This window comes from Coregonus clupeaformis, chromosome 3 (assembly GCF_020615455.1).
Source record: "Coregonus clupeaformis isolate EN_2021a chromosome 3, ASM2061545v1, whole genome shotgun sequence".
Classification (NCBI taxonomy): domain Eukaryota; kingdom Metazoa; phylum Chordata; class Actinopteri; order Salmoniformes; family Salmonidae; genus Coregonus; species Coregonus clupeaformis.
The window spans coordinates 26,227,238-26,244,853 of NC_059194.1; the positions used below are offsets into that span (position 1 = coordinate 26,227,238).

The window sequence follows — 17,616 nt, forward strand, 5'->3', positions numbered from 1 at the left end:
TAGAAGGGGTCCACCTCAAAAGGATTGACTGACTTGAACCAGACAGCTGAGAGTTTGATACCTTTCTTACCACTGTAATGTTGATGGTGTTTTACATATGACCACTGGGAGGCAGTATTTCTGTCTGCTAATTCATCATTCTTAAGGGACAAGTTATGAATGATAACCAAGGTTTGACGTTGAAAGAGGCCTCATTTGGGACCTATTATCTTAATCTCGCTCTCTCGCTCTCACTCTCTCACTCTCTCCTCCCACAGAGGTGTCAGTCCCTATGAGTATGAAGGAGGTGGACGGCTACATTGAGAAGCAGGTGGCCTACCTGTCAGGTGGGGGCTCTTTACTTAGTCTTGTCCTACTACTAAGGGTTCATAACCTCTGACCTGTGTTTACATTGGTTGTATAGATTCAGGAGGTGTCTTCGAGCTGTAAAAATAGTAGTGACATGTTGAAATAGATTATTTAAATAAGGCGTCAGCAAAGAACATAATATCATTTGTTTAATACATTATTGAGTGTGATTATTCATATTAAAATATTTTTCTTCTCAGGGGGGCGTGGTGAGGACTCCAGCGTGATCATCACCCTCCCAGAATACTCTGCTTTCAGCGACATTCCAGAGGAATCTTTAGCCAAAGTCTTAACATACCTCACCCTCATACCTCGGTGGGTGAACCACCATACTACACTACTGCCTAGTATTAATCTCTGTAGCCCTCCCTCTCTCTTCTCACAACTCTCTCTTTCTCTGCAGTGCAGTGTGTGCCCGCTTCAGTCCAGAGTTAGAATTCTTAGCACAGATGGCACTAGATGCTCCCTATCCCTCATCTATTTCGATGCCCTAGGGATGTCCTCTGTGCCAGCTCAGAGCAGGTATACCTAGTGAGGAGGGATCATATCATTGGATGTGGGCCAAAAGGGAAGTTTGAGTACAGGTCACAAGAGTCGATGAACGTCCCTGTAAACAGATCTATTGTATTTACTCTGCAGTCTTTCTTTCTGCACCAAAAAAATATAATTTGTTGTTGGCTGTGTTTAACTGTCATATTATCAGAGTTTTTCGGTACTATACCTATACATTTCACCAGTAAAAGTATACATTTGTTCAAATACTTTTGGTGCTTGTGTTTTCAGAGCAAGACAGCCAGGTGTAAAATTCATCATCATTTTAGACAGAAGACTGGATACATGGACCTCTATCAAAACAGCACTTGCCAGAATTGCGGTGAGCAAGTTAGTTTTGTCATTCTTTCGCGTGTGTGCGTGCATACGTGCACTTTCGTGCATGTGGAAATCAAATCAAACGTTATTGGTCGCGTACACAGTTTAGCAGATGTTATAGTAAGGTGCAGCGAAATTCTTATGTTACTAGCTCTTAATAATGCAGTAACATGTCAAACAATAATAATAATAATAATAATAATAATAATAATAATAATAATAATAATAAAACACAACAAAAAACTGTACAGAATATCAGTACTATCAGAGTGGACGTCAGAGTGGGGTGTTGTCCATGGTGCTGAATTACCCCTACTCAGTTCCTGCTGTTTTGGGATGGTCTCTTCTCTTGTGCTGTTTTGTTAATTAAAATACTAGATTGTGCCAATATCTGTCAAGTACTGCAGTTGTTTTGTCGCCGTTTGTTATTGCTCATACATAATTTTCAAATAAATTGTTCTGTATTCACTGTATGAAACTAAAGTCCCGTTGTGAGGTAATCAAAATGCATGAGCCAGCACTCAGCTACATGGATATTTACCTGATGACGCTATATTTCGGCGGACGATGAGGGGAGAGCGGGAAGTCAAGAAGGCTAGAGGAAGGGAGAGCTTGCAGACAGCGCTGCCACCCTCCTCGTGGCAGCAGCGTTGATGCAGCGGAGTAGAGGGACCAAGTAACTTGGCACCGATTAGTTAGCGACGGGACGGGCGAGGTTTAACGTTATCGCATAAATGGCTGTAAACACGATGGCTGAGAGTTACAAGCGCCGGGGATTGCCCAGGATACGGAAGAGCCCGGTAACGCGATTTTTAAATAGTTTGATTACGTGCTAAAAGAGTTGTGCTCAAGTTTGGGTGGGCAGGGTGAATGCGGCATCGCTCACTGACTGCAGCTTGCTAAGCGTAGCACTGCAGTGCAGAGCCTGATTTGAGCTTAGTCATACAATTGATGCAGTGAGACCGAGAAAGATCACTTGCTTATATGAATACAAACCGGGCAGCGATATTTATTTAGCATGTTGAGCTTGAAGGGCAAAGTTTATGTTTGCAATAGCCTGAAGCTAGATTTTGATAACGAGGTCAAATGAATGTCAAAGAGCTCTATATGCGAATGCATCGGTCTTTTTGGAATAATCAATTTCCCACGGTTTTATGTCGATGTTCTGTGCTGCACATGTTCACGTTTTAACAGCTGGCTACTTCAATTCAACCAAACCCATATCAATTATTAGTCAATAGGCTAGACCTGCACCACCACAGTCATGTGATAAAAATGGTTGTGAGCATAATTTTTTCCAATTTAGCTAATCAGATTGTGATTTACTTGTGATCTGATGCTGGAAATCACTCTGAAAATCACCTCACCTCTAAATGGAATACAGCCTACTTGCTATCTGTTCTTGTTTAGTGAAGCAATTTTATATTGACTGCAACTTCAATACACCTGTGATAGGCACTAGCAGGATAGGTCTAGCTTTCCTTATCTGATTGACAGTGGGTGCCCCTGAGGCTTTGTCTGTCTGCAGCTGATTGCTTGTTAGTGCTGTCAATATGTCCTGTCAGTGACAGATGCTGGCTACTGCCTATCACTCTATGCATCCAGAAGTCCATACCCTTTATAGTGAACATACTCTGGCCTGATGTTGGGTAAAGACATGTTCCAGGAATTGTCAAAGCTTTAGCTTCGTGTAGCTTAGTTGGTAGTGCATGGCGTTTGCAACGGCAGGGTTGTGGGTTCGATTCCCACGGGGGGCCAGTGTGAAAAAAAAAAAATGTATGCACTCACTAACTGTAAGTCGCTCTGGATGAGAGCGTCTGCTAAAATGTAAAATGTGTGTTAAAATGAGCTCACTGTCCAACCCCGGGGGTGTGATTGTGTCCCTCCCCGTCTCCAGGCCTCCTTCCCTGGAAATCTCCACCTGGTGCTGGTGCTGAGACCCACCAGCTTCTTCCAGCGCACCGTCACAGACCTGTGCTTCCGCTTCAGCCAGGAGGACTTCATGCTCCAGATGCCAGTAAGGCAGATCAGAGGCCAAATCCAACACTTCACCACACGGCATCGGCATCTCATCTTTGAAGAAGCATGCATAGTACTACACACAGTCGATTATGTGCAGCTTATTCTAGCTCTCCTCTATTAGGTGGTGATGCTGAGCTCTGTGACAGACCTACTAAGATACATTGATGAGAACCAACTGACCTCAGAGTTTGGTGGAACCCTGGACTACTGCCACAGTGACTGGATCGTCCTAAGAACAGTACATACTTTAAACTTACATACCACCAACCATGCAGCCACTCAGAACCCCAACACTTATATTACAACATATCTGATGTGGAGAGACATATTCAAACTTGGCCTGTAGGTTTACATAGTTCTGAGTGATGACATCAGAGTATACATTTAGAAACACTGTGATGACTTCCCTGTGTTGTGTGTGTGTGTGTGTGTGTGTACTCTCTGGCTCCCCTCCAGGCCATAGAGAGCTTTGCGATGACAGTTAAGGACATAGCTCAGATGCTGCAGGCGTTTGGCACAGAGCTGGCTGAGACAGAGCTGCCAGATGAGGGCACCGCCATTGTGCGCCTCCTCTCAACCCACACTGACAAGTACAGGAAACTCAAGGTATACTGCAACCCTTTTACACCGTAGAGATAGATAGATGACTCAATGGTGGAAGCCCTCAATGGCAATGTCCATGTTAAAACGGGTTATATCCATGATGAGTCCTCTATCTAGCTCTATGTTTTACACTAGACTCTATCATAAAGTGTTACAATTCTATATCAGTGGCAGACTAACTGACAGCTAGTCTACATGTTCCCCCTGATATGTTATAACCATTTTGTCTGTCTTGATCATTGTCTGTCTTGTACAGGATGCGATATGGTCAGTATCAAAGGAGGGTCGTCACCTGCTGGCTAGCCTGGAGGCCTCGGGGAGAGAGGAGGATTCACTTTGGGATGTCAGGCTGGACTGGGAGACCGTGCAGAGGTGTATATAACCTCAGAGGGATAATCATACTACAGTCTGCCTAAATGTTATAGAGTGACCATGTATTATAACCTCTCTCTTGTCTTCAGGTTACTAGCCCAGCTGAGGAGCATGGAGTCAGCCTTTGACGGCTTCTTTGAGAAGCATCATCTAAAACTGAAACAGTACTTACAGCTGCTCAGATATGAACACAGCTTCCAGGAGGTGCATAATTGATCGATTTGTTGATTAATTGTCAAGAGGCAACTCTTAGAACAGTGAGGACACGGGGTGTACAGTTCAATTTGACATCGGATGGGACGTTTTGAAGTTGGGAGGTGTATATGTCTGTAACTAATGGCTCGCTCTCCTGTTGTGGTCAGATGGAGTTGTCTCTGGAGCGCCTGGCGTCCCAGGAGAGAGAGGTGTCGTTGTCAGGGGAGACGCTGACTCAGACAGAACAGACACTCAGAGACCTGGACAACCTGGAGGCTCACGCACAGGTCAGTGTTTACTAAGACACACTAACCTCATCAGATCAACAGACCAGGGTTACACATACTGTATACTGTGGTTGGCAGTCTTCTCTGGGACTCGTGCTTTTGGTAATAGCATTGGTTGTGTAGCTAGGATTGAAATGTATGTGCCATTGTGATGCTGTATGTATGTAGACCTCCTGTATGCCATGTCTTGTTGTATGTAACTGACTGTGGTGTCCTGGCTGTGTTGCTAGGAGGAGATGGGCCGTGCCCAGATCATCATCCTCCATGGACACCAGCTGGCAGCCAGTCACCACTATGCCATGGCCCTGATTGTGCAGCGTTGCAACGAGCTACGCCACCGCTGTGACACGCTCAGTAATGCTCTGAGGGTGAAACACACACACCTCTCCCAGGCCCACCGGCTGCTACTACGCCTCGGCCAGGTAGAGGACACACACACACACACACACACACACGGTTTACACTAATGTACACAGATGAGTACACAAACTAACATCATACACAAACAACCACACTGATACTCTGTCAAGTGCTACCATTTATCTGAATATGATTGGTCAGTGTGACGTCGTTGTCTTGTCCCCTCCATAGGCCCAGAGTTGGTGTGATGACGGGGCCTACCTGTTGGCCCAGCAGCTGGTGGGTAAGTTCCAGTCTAAGGAGGGGGCCCAGGCTGCTCTGAAGGACATAGACATATTCCTGGAGGGGGCTCCGTCTCTCCTCAGCTCAGGACATGACCTCCTGGCCATGGAGTTTGAGTCTGTCCTTACCCCGGAGATGCAGGTCCAACATCAACCAGTGTCTCTCATTCACAAACAGCCTTATGATTTAAAGAGAAACACCCTCTGTAATGCTTCTCATGACCCATCTGTGTATAATCCATCCTCAGTGCTTTCCATCACCCCATAATATATTTAATATTACAGGACTTATACAAGCATTTATTTCAGATCATGGCACCTTCAGACAACCTTCAAGACTGCATAAAGGCTATAAACGCCTGTTTCACTAACACTCCATGCAGGTTTTGGCTCCATGTAAATGTCCTAAGCTCCCCACCCTCTTCTCTCATCCCCCACAGGTCCAGATAGGGAAGACATTTGACAAGCACACAGCAGTGCAGGAGATGATCCACAACAGGCAGGTCTGTCTGAGGAAGCTGGCTGATAAACACGTCCGTCCCGTCCAACTAGTAGCCCCCCGGCTGGAGAGCCCACCCCGCTCCAAGTCCCCACTCTTCTCCCCCAAACATGGTAAGAGGAAGCAGTGGAGTATATTCACACTCACTCACACACACATTCAATCACACTTGATGATACAGTACATTAGCATTTGTCACAGTAGATTAAACAGCATCAGACCACAGTTGACTGTGTGGGGTTATAGAGGCTTACTGCACACTTTGATTATCCAGCTCCGTTAGGCCTCCACCCAGGGCTCTGCTGTTTCCCAGGCCCTGTGTAGGCAGCCCTCCCCTGGCCTCTGGCCCGACAGCCGTCCCTCTCCCCTGGGTACTGGGTGTCGTCCATGTCCTGAGCCTAGGGCTTCACACACCTTCCTCCAGGCCTCAAAGCAGTAATCAAAACAGCCAACCACAGGCTCCAGTAATGAGGAAGCCCAAGGTGTCTGTGCTCGACCTGAGTTGGAGGTCCACCTTTGCAAATGAGCTAGCTGTTTTGGCCCAGCAGTATAATCAGTCTGTTAGCCACGATGCTAGTTGGGTACTGTATGGTAGTGCCATATGGGGTTCATATACATTAAAGACCCTTTCATCTCCCATTTGCCTCCAGGGAGGGCTGGACAAAGCTAGCCATACAGCAACCAATGAATAATGAGGTGCGATGTGTGGGTCTGTGTCTCACACACAGAAGGAAACCCCTTTAAGAGGGGAGATGAAGAGAAATGTGTTGGCTCTGATTAGTGTGATAATGCACACACACACACACACACTGGTCTTAGCCTATGTGAGGAGCACATGATCAAACGGCTAGTCTGTCAGTCATTTACACCAGACAGTGCTTTGGGTGATGTGTTCTTATATAGTAGTGCTGGAGTTCTACTGCAAGCTGCTTATTACAAATGATTAACTAGCCCGTCCATCAGAAGAGAAGTATCAAGCGTAAACCCAGTACCAACAGTCATCCCAGTGTCAAAGACAGGACAACCTGGTCCCACAGGACCTATCAAACCTACTGTCAGTGTCATATCGCAGCAAGCAACTGCTCTTTGTAATGACGGCTCTGTTGGGTAACGTTAGTGTTAACTACTGTGCTGTATACCAACGTCATGGCTTCATCAAAGCATATATAGAGACATATGCTATACTTATCATTATTAACATGTTAACCAGACAGTTCTTGTTTTTCATCAAACATATAGAAACGCACACCGTTATCAAGTTCAGCTGAGAGGTCGTATTTTGCAGGTGTCGACAGTTTGAAGTTCACCTTCGATCTGTCACTCCCTGGGAAGAGGACATCACGGAAAAGCCCCGCCTCCAGAAAGGTGAGATGGAGAAAAGGACGTAAAAGATGAAAGTAAAATATCATAGTGCAGAACAGTTCACACATGTCACTATGACAGTCACTGTGGCTGATGAGGACATGTAAGATAGTAATGTTATGGCAACTGTAAATGCTTGAGATGGATTTCCTTCTTTAATCTGTGTTTTCTGAGGATGCAAATCCTGGATGTCTGTGTGTGTCCTGTCCGTCTCAGATCGAGGTGATGCATGACTACCAGGAGAATAGGATCTCCCTGCTCTCCAGCCTGGAGGGCGAGGACAGCCCAGACCTTCTCAAACGGTCTGTCTGTCTGCTCATCCTCTATATATTCCTTCTGTAGTCTTCCCAATTTCCTTATGTTCAGACAGAATACTAATGAGGCCCTCTGGGCTTGTGTCTCCACAGTCACGTGATGAGGGAGCTTATTGAGACAGAGCGAGTCTACGTGGAGGAGCTGCTGTCAGTGTTGCTGGTGAGAAGAGACACAGCAGCGTTTCCCCCAGCCGTTATGGATTACTACAGTGAGGTTTGTATACTGATTATGTGTGTATGTGTAGGGCTACAGGGCAGAGATGGAGAACCCAGCCCTCACAGGGCTCTTGCCCCCCATCCTGCGCAGTAAGAGGGACGTCCTGTTTGGCAACATGCCGGAGATCTACAACTTCCACAGCAGGCAAGGAAACATCAATTGGCAAGGGCAAACACGCATGCTCACTCATACACACATATAAATATATATACAGTGCATTCGGAAAGTATTCAGACCCCTTCACTTTTTCTAAATTTTGTTACGTTACAGCCTTATTCTAAAATGGATTCAATTGTTATTTTTTCTCATCAATCTACACAAAATACCCCATAATGACAAAGCAAAAACAGGTTTTTAGATTTTTTTGCAAATGTATTTAAAAAAAGAAACGGGAATACTGTGCTTCACCGTAGGGATGGTGACAGGTTTCCTCCAGACACAATCCTGTCTCGGAGCTCTACGGGCAATTCCTTCGACCTCATAGCTCGGTTTTTGCTCTGACATGCACTGTCAAATGTGGGACCTTATATAGACAGTTGTGTACCTTTCCAAATCATGTCCAATCAATTGAATTTACCACAGGTGGACTCCAATCAAGTTGTAGAAACATCTCAAGGATGATCAATGGAAACAGGATGCACCTGAGCTCAATTTCAAGTTCATAGCAAAGGGTCTGAATACTTATGTAAATAAGGTATTTCTGTTTTTTATTTTAATACATTTGCAAACATTTCTAAAAACCTGTTTTCACTTTGTCATTATGGGGTATTGTGTGTACATTAATTAGGATTTAAAAAAAATCAATTTTAGAATAAGGCCTCAAGAGGTCTGAATACTTTCCGAATGCACTGTGTATATATATATATCCTGTAGTTTAGAGGAAGGATCAGCACTGTCATTGACTTGTGAAAAGTCATTCATGTTTTCCATAGGCATTTGGAGTCTCAATGAACTGTGAGATTAAACCAGTAATTGCATCAACATAACCTCTATGAACTACTGCTCCATCTTAAAAACAACCATCTCTACAAGTGTTTGAGTGTCTCTGTCTGCATCCTCTATCCTGCCTGCTGGGATTGCTCCCCTGTTGGGCTGAAAGGCTAAATTGGATGACTGCATGAGGCCCTAAGCCAATTAGAGCCTCTCTAACTAGTGTTAAATGCCAGTTGCTCTAACGAGCGCTTGATTATGCCAACGAGAGAGGAAACTGGCAGACACCGGGGGCTCAGTGGCATGGCTGTGTGGGTGGCTAGTCTTTAACTATGGAGGAGGGCTAGATAGGGGCCTGCTGTGAGGCTGACTGTGTGGTGATGGTGGATGCTGCTGTGTGTGGTTAGGGTGTGACCTATTGACCTTATCTGTCTTGGACCTTTGACCTCTGACTCATGACCTCTTTGTTCTACAGGGTGTTCCTCCATGACCTGGAGGGCTGCCTGGAGACCCCAGAGGGAGTAGGGGCCTGCTTTCTGGAGCGGGTGAGGAAAGCCTACATGCCCTCAAACGCAACTCTGGACCTCGAAGCCAGTTCCACTGCATTTTTTCATTGTTCTCCTCTAATCAGGTACTGATTTAGACCTGGGACACCAGGTGGGTGCAATTAATTATCAGGTAGAACAGAAAACCAGCAGGATCCGGACCAAGTAGGGTAAGAGTTTAATACCCCTGGTAGTTTGTCTGTGGAAGAATGTCTTTAACTATATCAGCTGAAAATTATGTGAGTTATGTGGCGATGAGTTTTGGCGGAGTGTACCTCCAACTATGTCGAGTCGGTATCAGTTGATACTTCAGCAAAAATGTCCATTCTTTAAGGCGTTCCTTTTCCCTATGTTTGTCCTGTGTAAAGGCATTATTTTCTTTGTGTGCTGCAATCCGTCGTTTTTTTGATAAAAACGTTATTCTATGTAATCCAATTCTATGTAATTCTTCAGAGTAATCCACTATTTTCCAATGGGGTATGAAGTTAGCGACTTCAAACATGCACTACCACTTTTATAAATATAAATTATTTAACGTTACCTGTTGTTAGAGAGTTAGGGGGTGTTGGAATCCATCGTTTTTTATAAAAAATGGCATTCTATGCATCACCTGCCAAAACAAAAAACTCTGCTGTGCTATGACGGGACTGCTCCTTCTCCGTTAACAAACAACGCTTACCTTGGCAGAGGTTGCGTAAAATGCTATGTTTGATCAAAAACGACGGATTGCAGCACCCAAAGAAAGGAACAGCTTTACACAGGATGAATATAGGTACAAGGTACGCATTAAAGGATTTGGGAAAGTTAAGCTGATCATAGATCTGTGGCTAAGGGCAGCTTCTACCTGGAGCATGTCAGGTGAGGTTAGGGAGTACAGAGTTAGTTCATTCATTCTGTCGTGTTCTGTCGCTCTCCACATGGAAATCGACTGACACCGACTCGATGTAATCGGCAGTACACGTGTGTTTGACAGTCTTGCATGTATGGTGTGTCATTGGAAATGTATGTGTGTATTTCCAGAAGGAGAATTTCCAGGTGTATGAGTGCTACTGTCAGAATAAGCCTCGCTCAGAGTCCCTATGGAGGCAGTACTCAGACTGTGCCTTTTTCCAGGTCAAGCGTATTTTTTGTATTTGTGTCCACTGTTGGTACTTAGCGATACTACTACACCACAATACCAGACATATTCATTATTTTAATAGCACAAAATGATATATTATTTATATTAGATGAACTGTTGTGGTATAACTGTAATAAATGCTTCCTAATATCTCCTTGACATATTCTACAGGAGTGTCAGAAGAAGCTGGACCACAAACTGGGTCTGGACTCTTACCTGCTGAAACCAGTGCAACGCCTTACCAAGTACCAGCTACTACTGAAGGTCAGACCTTAGTGAAACCAACCAACAAACACACACCTCTACATTTTAGTCATTTAGCAGACGCTCTTATCCAGAGCGACTTTTTTCTTTTCATACTGGCCCCCCGTGGGAATCGAACCCACAACCCTGGCGTTGCAAGCGCCATGCTCTACCAACTGAGCTACACGGGACCTCTACACAGCATACCATGCCAATATTGCAGCATTTATATTAGTTTTAGCTATGCTGAACCTTTATCATAATTCAATGTCCCAAAATCCTGTAAATGGTAACAGCACGATGACATAACCTTTCCTTACCTAGGGACATTTTATATCAATGAATTGAATGTAGGACATAAAGGATTACAGATGAAATTAGAGAGAAATCCTATCTGATTAATGGGGAATGCTCCCAATTTTCTGTCCTGTGTTTGTCTGTTGTTATCGGACAAAATAAGGAAAATCTTACATGCAACACAGACTATTATTTTATAGTACAGTTGGAGAATTTCAGGATTTCATTGTTACCAGATATTGATGTGTACCAGACATTGATTGGTGTATTGCACGCCCACGTGTGTGTGCGCGTGTATGTGTGCACTCTAGGAGCTACTGAAGTACAGTGCAGGAGGCTGTGAAGGGACCTCCGAGTTACAGGGGGCGCTAGCAGCCATGCTGGACCTCCTCAAGTCAGTCAATGACTCCATGCATCAGATAGCCATCACAGGCTACCAGGTGACTTGTCCTGTGTGTGGTTGGTTGGTTGGTTGGTTGGTTGTGTGTGTCTGTGTGACTGACTATCTGACTGTGTGTGACACAGTGTGCTGTCCTATATGTGTGACAGTGTGCCATCCTGTATCTCTGACCCTGTGTTGTCCTGTTTCCCCCCAGGGAGAGTTGTGTGACCTGGGCCGGGTGCTGATGCAGGGCTCCTTCAGTGTGTGGATCAGCCATAAGAAAGGCCCCACCCGTATGAAGGAGCTGGCCCGCTTCAAGCCCATGCAGAGACACCTGTTCCTGTATGAGAGAGCCCTGCTTTTCTGCAAGCGCAGGGAGGAGCATGGAGAGGGAGCAGACAAGACCCCCTCCTACAGCTTCAAGCACTGTCTCAAGGTGTGTGTAGGCAGCACTCTCTGACACATGCTCCCTGTTGCAAGAGTGTTTGTTTTGGTTCGTGTGTCATTGTGTGTGTCAGGGTGTGTGTCAAGGTGTCAGTGTGTGTGTCAGGGTGTGTGTCAAGGTGTCAGTGTGTGTGTCAGGGTGTGTGTCCAGATATGTTTACAGGGCATGACGGATGGCGTCACCACCAGCTGCTCTCCTTTTGATGTGTTATTGAGCGCTTGAGCTTCCTGCCTTCACACAGCGGCGGGCCAGTCATGTAGCAGAAGCGTGCCTGACGTGATGTGTGGCATGTGCTTGTAGGCCCCAGGTGCAGACTGTGTGTATGTGTGTATCCTGGCAGATGAGTGCGGTGGGGATTACAGAGAACGTCAAGGGAGATGTGAAGAAGTTTGAGATCTGGTACAGTGGCAGGGAGGAGGTGTACGTCATTCTGGTAAGGATCACCCCTACTGTGAAGTGACTGTTAATATTATTCATACAGTATCAGCCAGCATATGTTCTCCAAACAAGGACTCTAGACAATAACTACCACCCACTGGCTTGTTCATTGTCTGCGTGTTCTGTTCTTTGTTGTGACAACTTTATGCTATGTTATGTATTGCTATTGTACAATATGTGTTACGCTACTGTAATGCCATTTTGAAATCATGCCTGTAAAATGCAAGGAAAAATGTGTTTCCTACTATACAAAGAACAGTGACTGTAAGTCGCTTTGGATAAAAGCGTCTGCTAAATGGCATATTATTATTATTATTATTATACATTGACTGCGTTCTAATCTGTCCTGATTTTATCCATCTCCCAGGCTCTCACAGTTGAGGTTAAGATAGCTTGGCTCAATGAGCTGCGGAGAATCCTCACCAACCAGCAGAAACTCCTCAAAGGTCTGGACGTCACTCACAACACTCTCCAAAGTACACTCAACAAAGAGCTGGTTTAATTAATCTAATCTCAGATTAATAATCCTAGCCTGCACCTAATTTGAACGTCCTCTCATTTCAAACTATCCTTTTGTCTCTCCCTCCTTCACTTCTTTTCTCAGATGAGCATTGTGTCAACAACCAGATGCCAGACCACATCCAACGGTCTCCGCCCATGTCTGAGAGGTCAGTCCTGATGCATATTGGGTGTTGTAGGACGCCCCTCAGTTGTCACAGCAGCTCCCCACTGATGGTGTGAGTGTGGCAGGCAGTTATGTGAGCTGTTCAGATGGTTATGATATGTGGTGTTGGGGGAGCATATCAACAAGCATGCATAAAGCTGGGAAATGAGGAGAGCGAATAGGAGGTTGAGGAGGAGAAGGTGGTGTGTGTGTGTGTGTGTGTGAAGGAGTCGATGTGTGAAGAGAAGATGTGTGTGTGTGTGAAGACCCCACTCTCTCCTTTGCTGTCTGGTTGCTGTCCTCCCCTCCCTCCCCCCTGCAGGGGTGTGCGGCCGTCCGGAGGGGCTCCTACGGGCTGTCTTTCGGGGCTGGACTTTGTCTCGCTGTCCGCTGATGTCTTTATGTGTCTGCGTTCCCGGAGTCCCCGCCCTCGAAGCCCCCGGCAACGCCCCCGGCCCCGCCCCCCCAACAGACCCCGACCCCAGCGCCACTGACCCGTCCTGACGCTCAGTGGTAAACTCAGCCCAGCTCCGCATGCCCTGGCCCGGCTTGGCATGGCCCGGCTTGGGATGGCCCAGCTTGGGGACCTAAACCACCCACAGGGCTGCTGTGTTTGCATACTGACCGTCATCTGCAACTTCTTTACTAGCGGACTCCATTCGACTCATACATTCGCCAGACGCACTTTTCCTCATGTCTTTTGATGTCCCAGCAGATCTTCCATCTCAGACATGGTACCCAAAATGACTGCACCCATCTTTGCATGGGATTTGCAATTTTGCATGGAATGCAAAAACAATAAAAAATGTTTGGATGTTTTTAACTTACATTTTTTAAATCTTGATTTCCTCATGCTTTCAGCATGAGAACTGCTTTTTAGATGGGGCTTGCTGTTTGAGAGCTAATTAAATTAAAATGATCCTAAGTTATTTGGCTTGTAAAATATAGACAAACTAATACATTGATGAACCAGGAACTTGATAAATCGAGACCATATCTTTCCATGCGCCGGCACGTGTCTGCTGTGTACCAGGTCAGAGCCCACACTGTGTCTGTGTCAGCTTGGTTTGCACTTGGTCACATGGTTGCTTTGTGGTGTGGGGCCAATTGGCTGGTGTTTGAAAGATCATCATGGTGGTGTGAGTTGAGTTTGAGGGAGAAATTGTCCTTAACCACAGATCTAAGGTCAGTTTTGCGGTTCCCCTTTAAATGGTTAAATGTGGGAAAGTTAATCTGATCGGTGGCTAAGGGCAGCTTCTTCTTGGAGCATGTCTGATGAGGTTAGGGAGTACAGAGTTAGTTCTTTCATTGTGTTGTGTTGTGTCGCTCCCCACAGCAAACAGCAGAGGGCGTCGTTCAGCTCAGAGGACACAGAGTCAGGGAGGAGCAGTCCAGACCCCCAGTCCCACTCCCCAAATCACCAGGGCAACCGACACAGTGAGTAAACCACTCCCCATACATATACCCGTAACATAATCATGTAGATACTTGGTAACTACTTGTAATAATGGTGATTGGGTCATGAGAGATAGTACATGAAACTCCCTTGACTTGATATTGGATTTATTTTGGTATTGCGATCCCTGTTCCCTAAAGATTCAGGTGTTTCACATAAAAAAGCACTAGGTGCATGGAGGAGCTCTGGGGGAAAAAGGCACTGCTACTGATATTATCTTTTGATTCTATCTTCTTGCCACACATCAGGTTTGAGTTGCCATTTATCACTATAGTTTCCAAGTATTTACCTTGGTTATTTCTGTTACTATATAAGGGAAGCAAGCAAAATGTGACTCAAAACAAAAATGTGTGTTGTGTAATCTCCAGGCTGGCCCGGTGCGCCTCATTCAGTAGACATCTGTGAGGGTCTGGAGGAGTGGGGTGGAGGTCAGGACCCCTCTCACCCGTCAGACACCGAGGAGGAAGACACTGCTCAGCTGGTGAGATGGGTTCTCTACAACATCAATACAACCACTCACCCTTATTGCACACTGTGTGGCCTCGTTCCTTACCCACGACCTTAGATATGCTTATCATAAAATCTAAAGGAACCTCTTGAGGTTCCTAAATGTTTACTCTAGTAGGATACAGCTCTACATATCCTTATCCTAGTCTAACAGAAGTGTTTCTGTCCTCCCAGGCTCCAGGCAGCTATAAGGCGTTGGCTGAATGTCCACGATACGGCCCAGATGACCTCGCCATCAAGAGCAGTGATGTCATCCAGCTACAGCACGAGGACAGCGAAGGCCACTGGTGAGTGTGTCAACAATCTCATATGTCTGGTGGTAAAGTTGGTTGCCAATGGCAGAACCCTATTTGACACGGCTTTTACATGGGCTCTGGGCCGACTGTAAACGTAGGGAACCTAATGTAGCCGATGTAAAGACTTAAGGACAAAACTGACCGCGCAGACGAATGGTTAAAAGCAGCTGGTGGCCATCCTATTTCTTTTAATTTCTCAACAATTTTACATGTTGAATCGCCAACGTTCATCAACACCCAGCAGGTAATCTACCGCACAAAGCTGCCGCGAACGGCCAACGTTCATTATCGTGTGTCCCGTCCTTCACCTATTTATAACCTCCCTCACTCCATCTCCAGGTTGGTGAAGAACCTGAGTCGCAGGCAGAAGGGTCTCATCCCAGTCCCCAACCTGCACGTGATTCTGGGACACAGCAGTAGAGGACAGTCCACCAGACTAGGAGGTAAGGGTACTGTTACAGTACAGAGTAAGAGGTTTCTAAAGCCATTTGTACTCTCAGTCCTCCGCTCTGACATGGAGCTCATGAGATGGGTTTGCTTGAATAATTTGTCTCCTCTCTCATGCAGATCCAGGGAATCTGAAGGCCAGAAAGCTCAGCTCCCCTTAGAGGACAAATGCTGCCTTCAAGTGCTTGTGGGAACTGGGAAACTTTACAGTATGAAGTCGTAGCTCCGACACGATTGTTCAAGTGCTTTTGAAGTTGGAACAATTCTTCAACCAATGGCAAGCTAGATGATCTAGCTAATGATCAAGTTAGCTAGCTTGATTACAGTTGACAATATGGTAAAACTAGCTACATTATACACATTGATAAGTTTGACAATGTAAAAAATGAATTTGCTTTAACATCTTTTGGTTGAAAAGGTGAAAGGTCAGTGATGAAAAGTCACAACTTCTAAACTCTGGTATCAAACCCTATCTCTGACTTTCCCACTTGGAATTCCGACTTAGGAGGGTCATTCAAGTGGTTATTTCCCAGTCGAGTATTTCCCACTTCAGATGAGCATTTGAAGGCAGCAATAGCACAACTTTTGTGGGACCTTTGCACAGATTGACAGTCTGACCAGACAGACTGTTATCCATTAGACACTATGAGGTCATGACTGATGGAATATCTTAAAATCTGCTTCCTCAAAGTGCTCTCATTGACCATGATGAGAGACAACTAGCCAATTGAAGAAGGACACAGGAGCTTTAATTTTGGATTATTGATTGACATTTTTCTGGGCCAATAACATGAAGACCTGCTTTTGCCCACCGTGATGGACAGTGGACAAACTTAATGAATGTTACCTTAACTTTGGACAGCACAGGGCTCCACCAGCACAAATGCACAAGGTTTGATGAAGGACAAGGGACATGTGAAAAGGTTTGGCACTTAAAGTTCATTCCCCCACTTCCAATGGCCTTTTCTGTTGGGTTGCTGTAGGTGGATTGGGACTGTTATACATCCATTGACTCTACCTCTCGACTGACGGATTCTTAACCATTATTGCTAATCAGTGGGAATGCTGTTGGTGGGTGTTGGTGTTCATGCGTGTTTTTATGGATCATAATAATCCAGGTTTCACCTGAAACAAAGATACTTTTGTACAGTTTTACATTGACATTTTAGTCATTTAGCAGACACTCTTATCCAGAGCGACTTACGGTAGTGAGTGCATACATTTTCATACTTTTTTCATACTGATGTGTATACTTGAATGTCGGCCTATTGTTATTTTACATGTTCATTTTGTCTACATGCTCATGTTGTTTAGGTATCTAACCTGTCTTGTTCTTTAAGGCACCCTTCTCTTACGCTCTCCAAGAGTTGAAATGCCGAAACGTGCCGTGCCATAATGCCTTTATATTCCTGCTATTTTGGAATCAGTTTCCTCTTCGATAAATGTTTGCTCAGCAACAACAAACAGTCTTGCTTTTACCTCACCTCAGACCTATACTCAACTGGCACTTTATTGAGGTGGAAGGTCTACAAGAGAAATGCAAGCTGAAAGAAAACAGAAAGCTTTACTCTATTTTCAAAGGCTCTATAGAAATGGAGCTATCCGTGAACGCAATACCTGCTTCATATTTTCCTGCTTCATACCTATGATTAATTTCCCATTTTATTTCCTAAACTCATTGTATGTCAGTTGAGATTAGACCGCTGTTAAGATGTTACAGAGATGATGGTGAATGAAAGAAGTGTATTAATCAGGTCTTAAGATGTCTTTAGAGGAGCTGCTACCAGCATGGAGCCAGCATAGAGTGCTGTAATTCTCCCCATAATTTCACGCTCTCTGTCTCCCTCAACCAGAGAGAGAGAGAGAGAGAGAGAGAGAGAGAGAGAGAGAGAGAGAGAGAGAGAGAGAGAGAGAGAGAGAGAGAGAGAGAGAGAGAGAGAGAGAGAGAGAGAGAGAGAGAGAGAGAGAGAGAGAGAGAGAGAGAGAGAGAGAGAGAGAGAGAGAGAGAGAGAGAGAGAGAGAGAGAGAGAGAGAGAGAGAGAGAGAGAGAGAGAGAGAGAGAGAGAGAGAGAGAGAGAGAGAGAGAGAGAGAAGAGAGAGAGAGAGAGAGAGAGAG

The 17,616-nt window shown here is 45.3% G+C and overlaps 1 protein-coding gene across 1 annotated transcript; it reads left to right on the forward strand.

Moving 5' to 3' along the window:
* The first annotated feature begins 260 nt into the window (after window positions 1–260).
* On the forward strand, window positions 261–17,371 carry LOC121538313 (proto-oncogene DBL-like). Its single transcript, XM_045206572.1, has 29 exons — window positions 261–326; window positions 549–663; window positions 1,132–1,222; window positions 3,116–3,235; window positions 3,362–3,478; window positions 3,697–3,846; window positions 4,100–4,215; window positions 4,305–4,419; window positions 4,578–4,697; window positions 4,928–5,119; window positions 5,289–5,603; window positions 5,710–5,950; window positions 7,123–7,202; window positions 7,416–7,501; window positions 7,607–7,673; window positions 7,759–7,874; window positions 9,136–9,205; window positions 10,226–10,318; window positions 10,497–10,589; window positions 11,177–11,305; window positions 11,462–11,683; window positions 12,033–12,125; window positions 12,498–12,576; window positions 12,735–12,798; window positions 14,131–14,231; window positions 14,619–14,731; window positions 14,932–15,044; window positions 15,393–15,496; window positions 15,621–17,371. The coding sequence occupies exons 1-29, from the start codon at window positions 272–274 to the stop codon at window positions 15,659–15,661; spliced, it is 3,411 nt and encodes a 1,136-aa protein (XP_045062507.1). The 5' UTR covers window positions 261–271; the 3' UTR covers window positions 15,662–17,371.
* The last annotated feature ends 245 nt before the right edge of the window (window positions 17,372–17,616 follow it).

Bases quoted from the DNA above. Each gene is read 5' to 3' on its own strand.
- LOC121538313 (XM_045206572.1), top strand. From the start codon at position 272: ATGAGTATGAAGGAGGTGGACGGCTACATTGAGAAGCAGGTGGCCTAC. The intron at 9,206-10,225 runs GTGAGGAAAGCC...GTGTATTTCCAG, and splicing joins GGGCCTGCTTTCTGGAGCGG to AAGGAGAATTTCCAGGTGTA. The intron at 10,590-11,176 runs GTCAGACCTTAG...TGTGCACTCTAG, and splicing joins AGTACCAGCTACTACTGAAG to GAGCTACTGAAGTACAGTGC.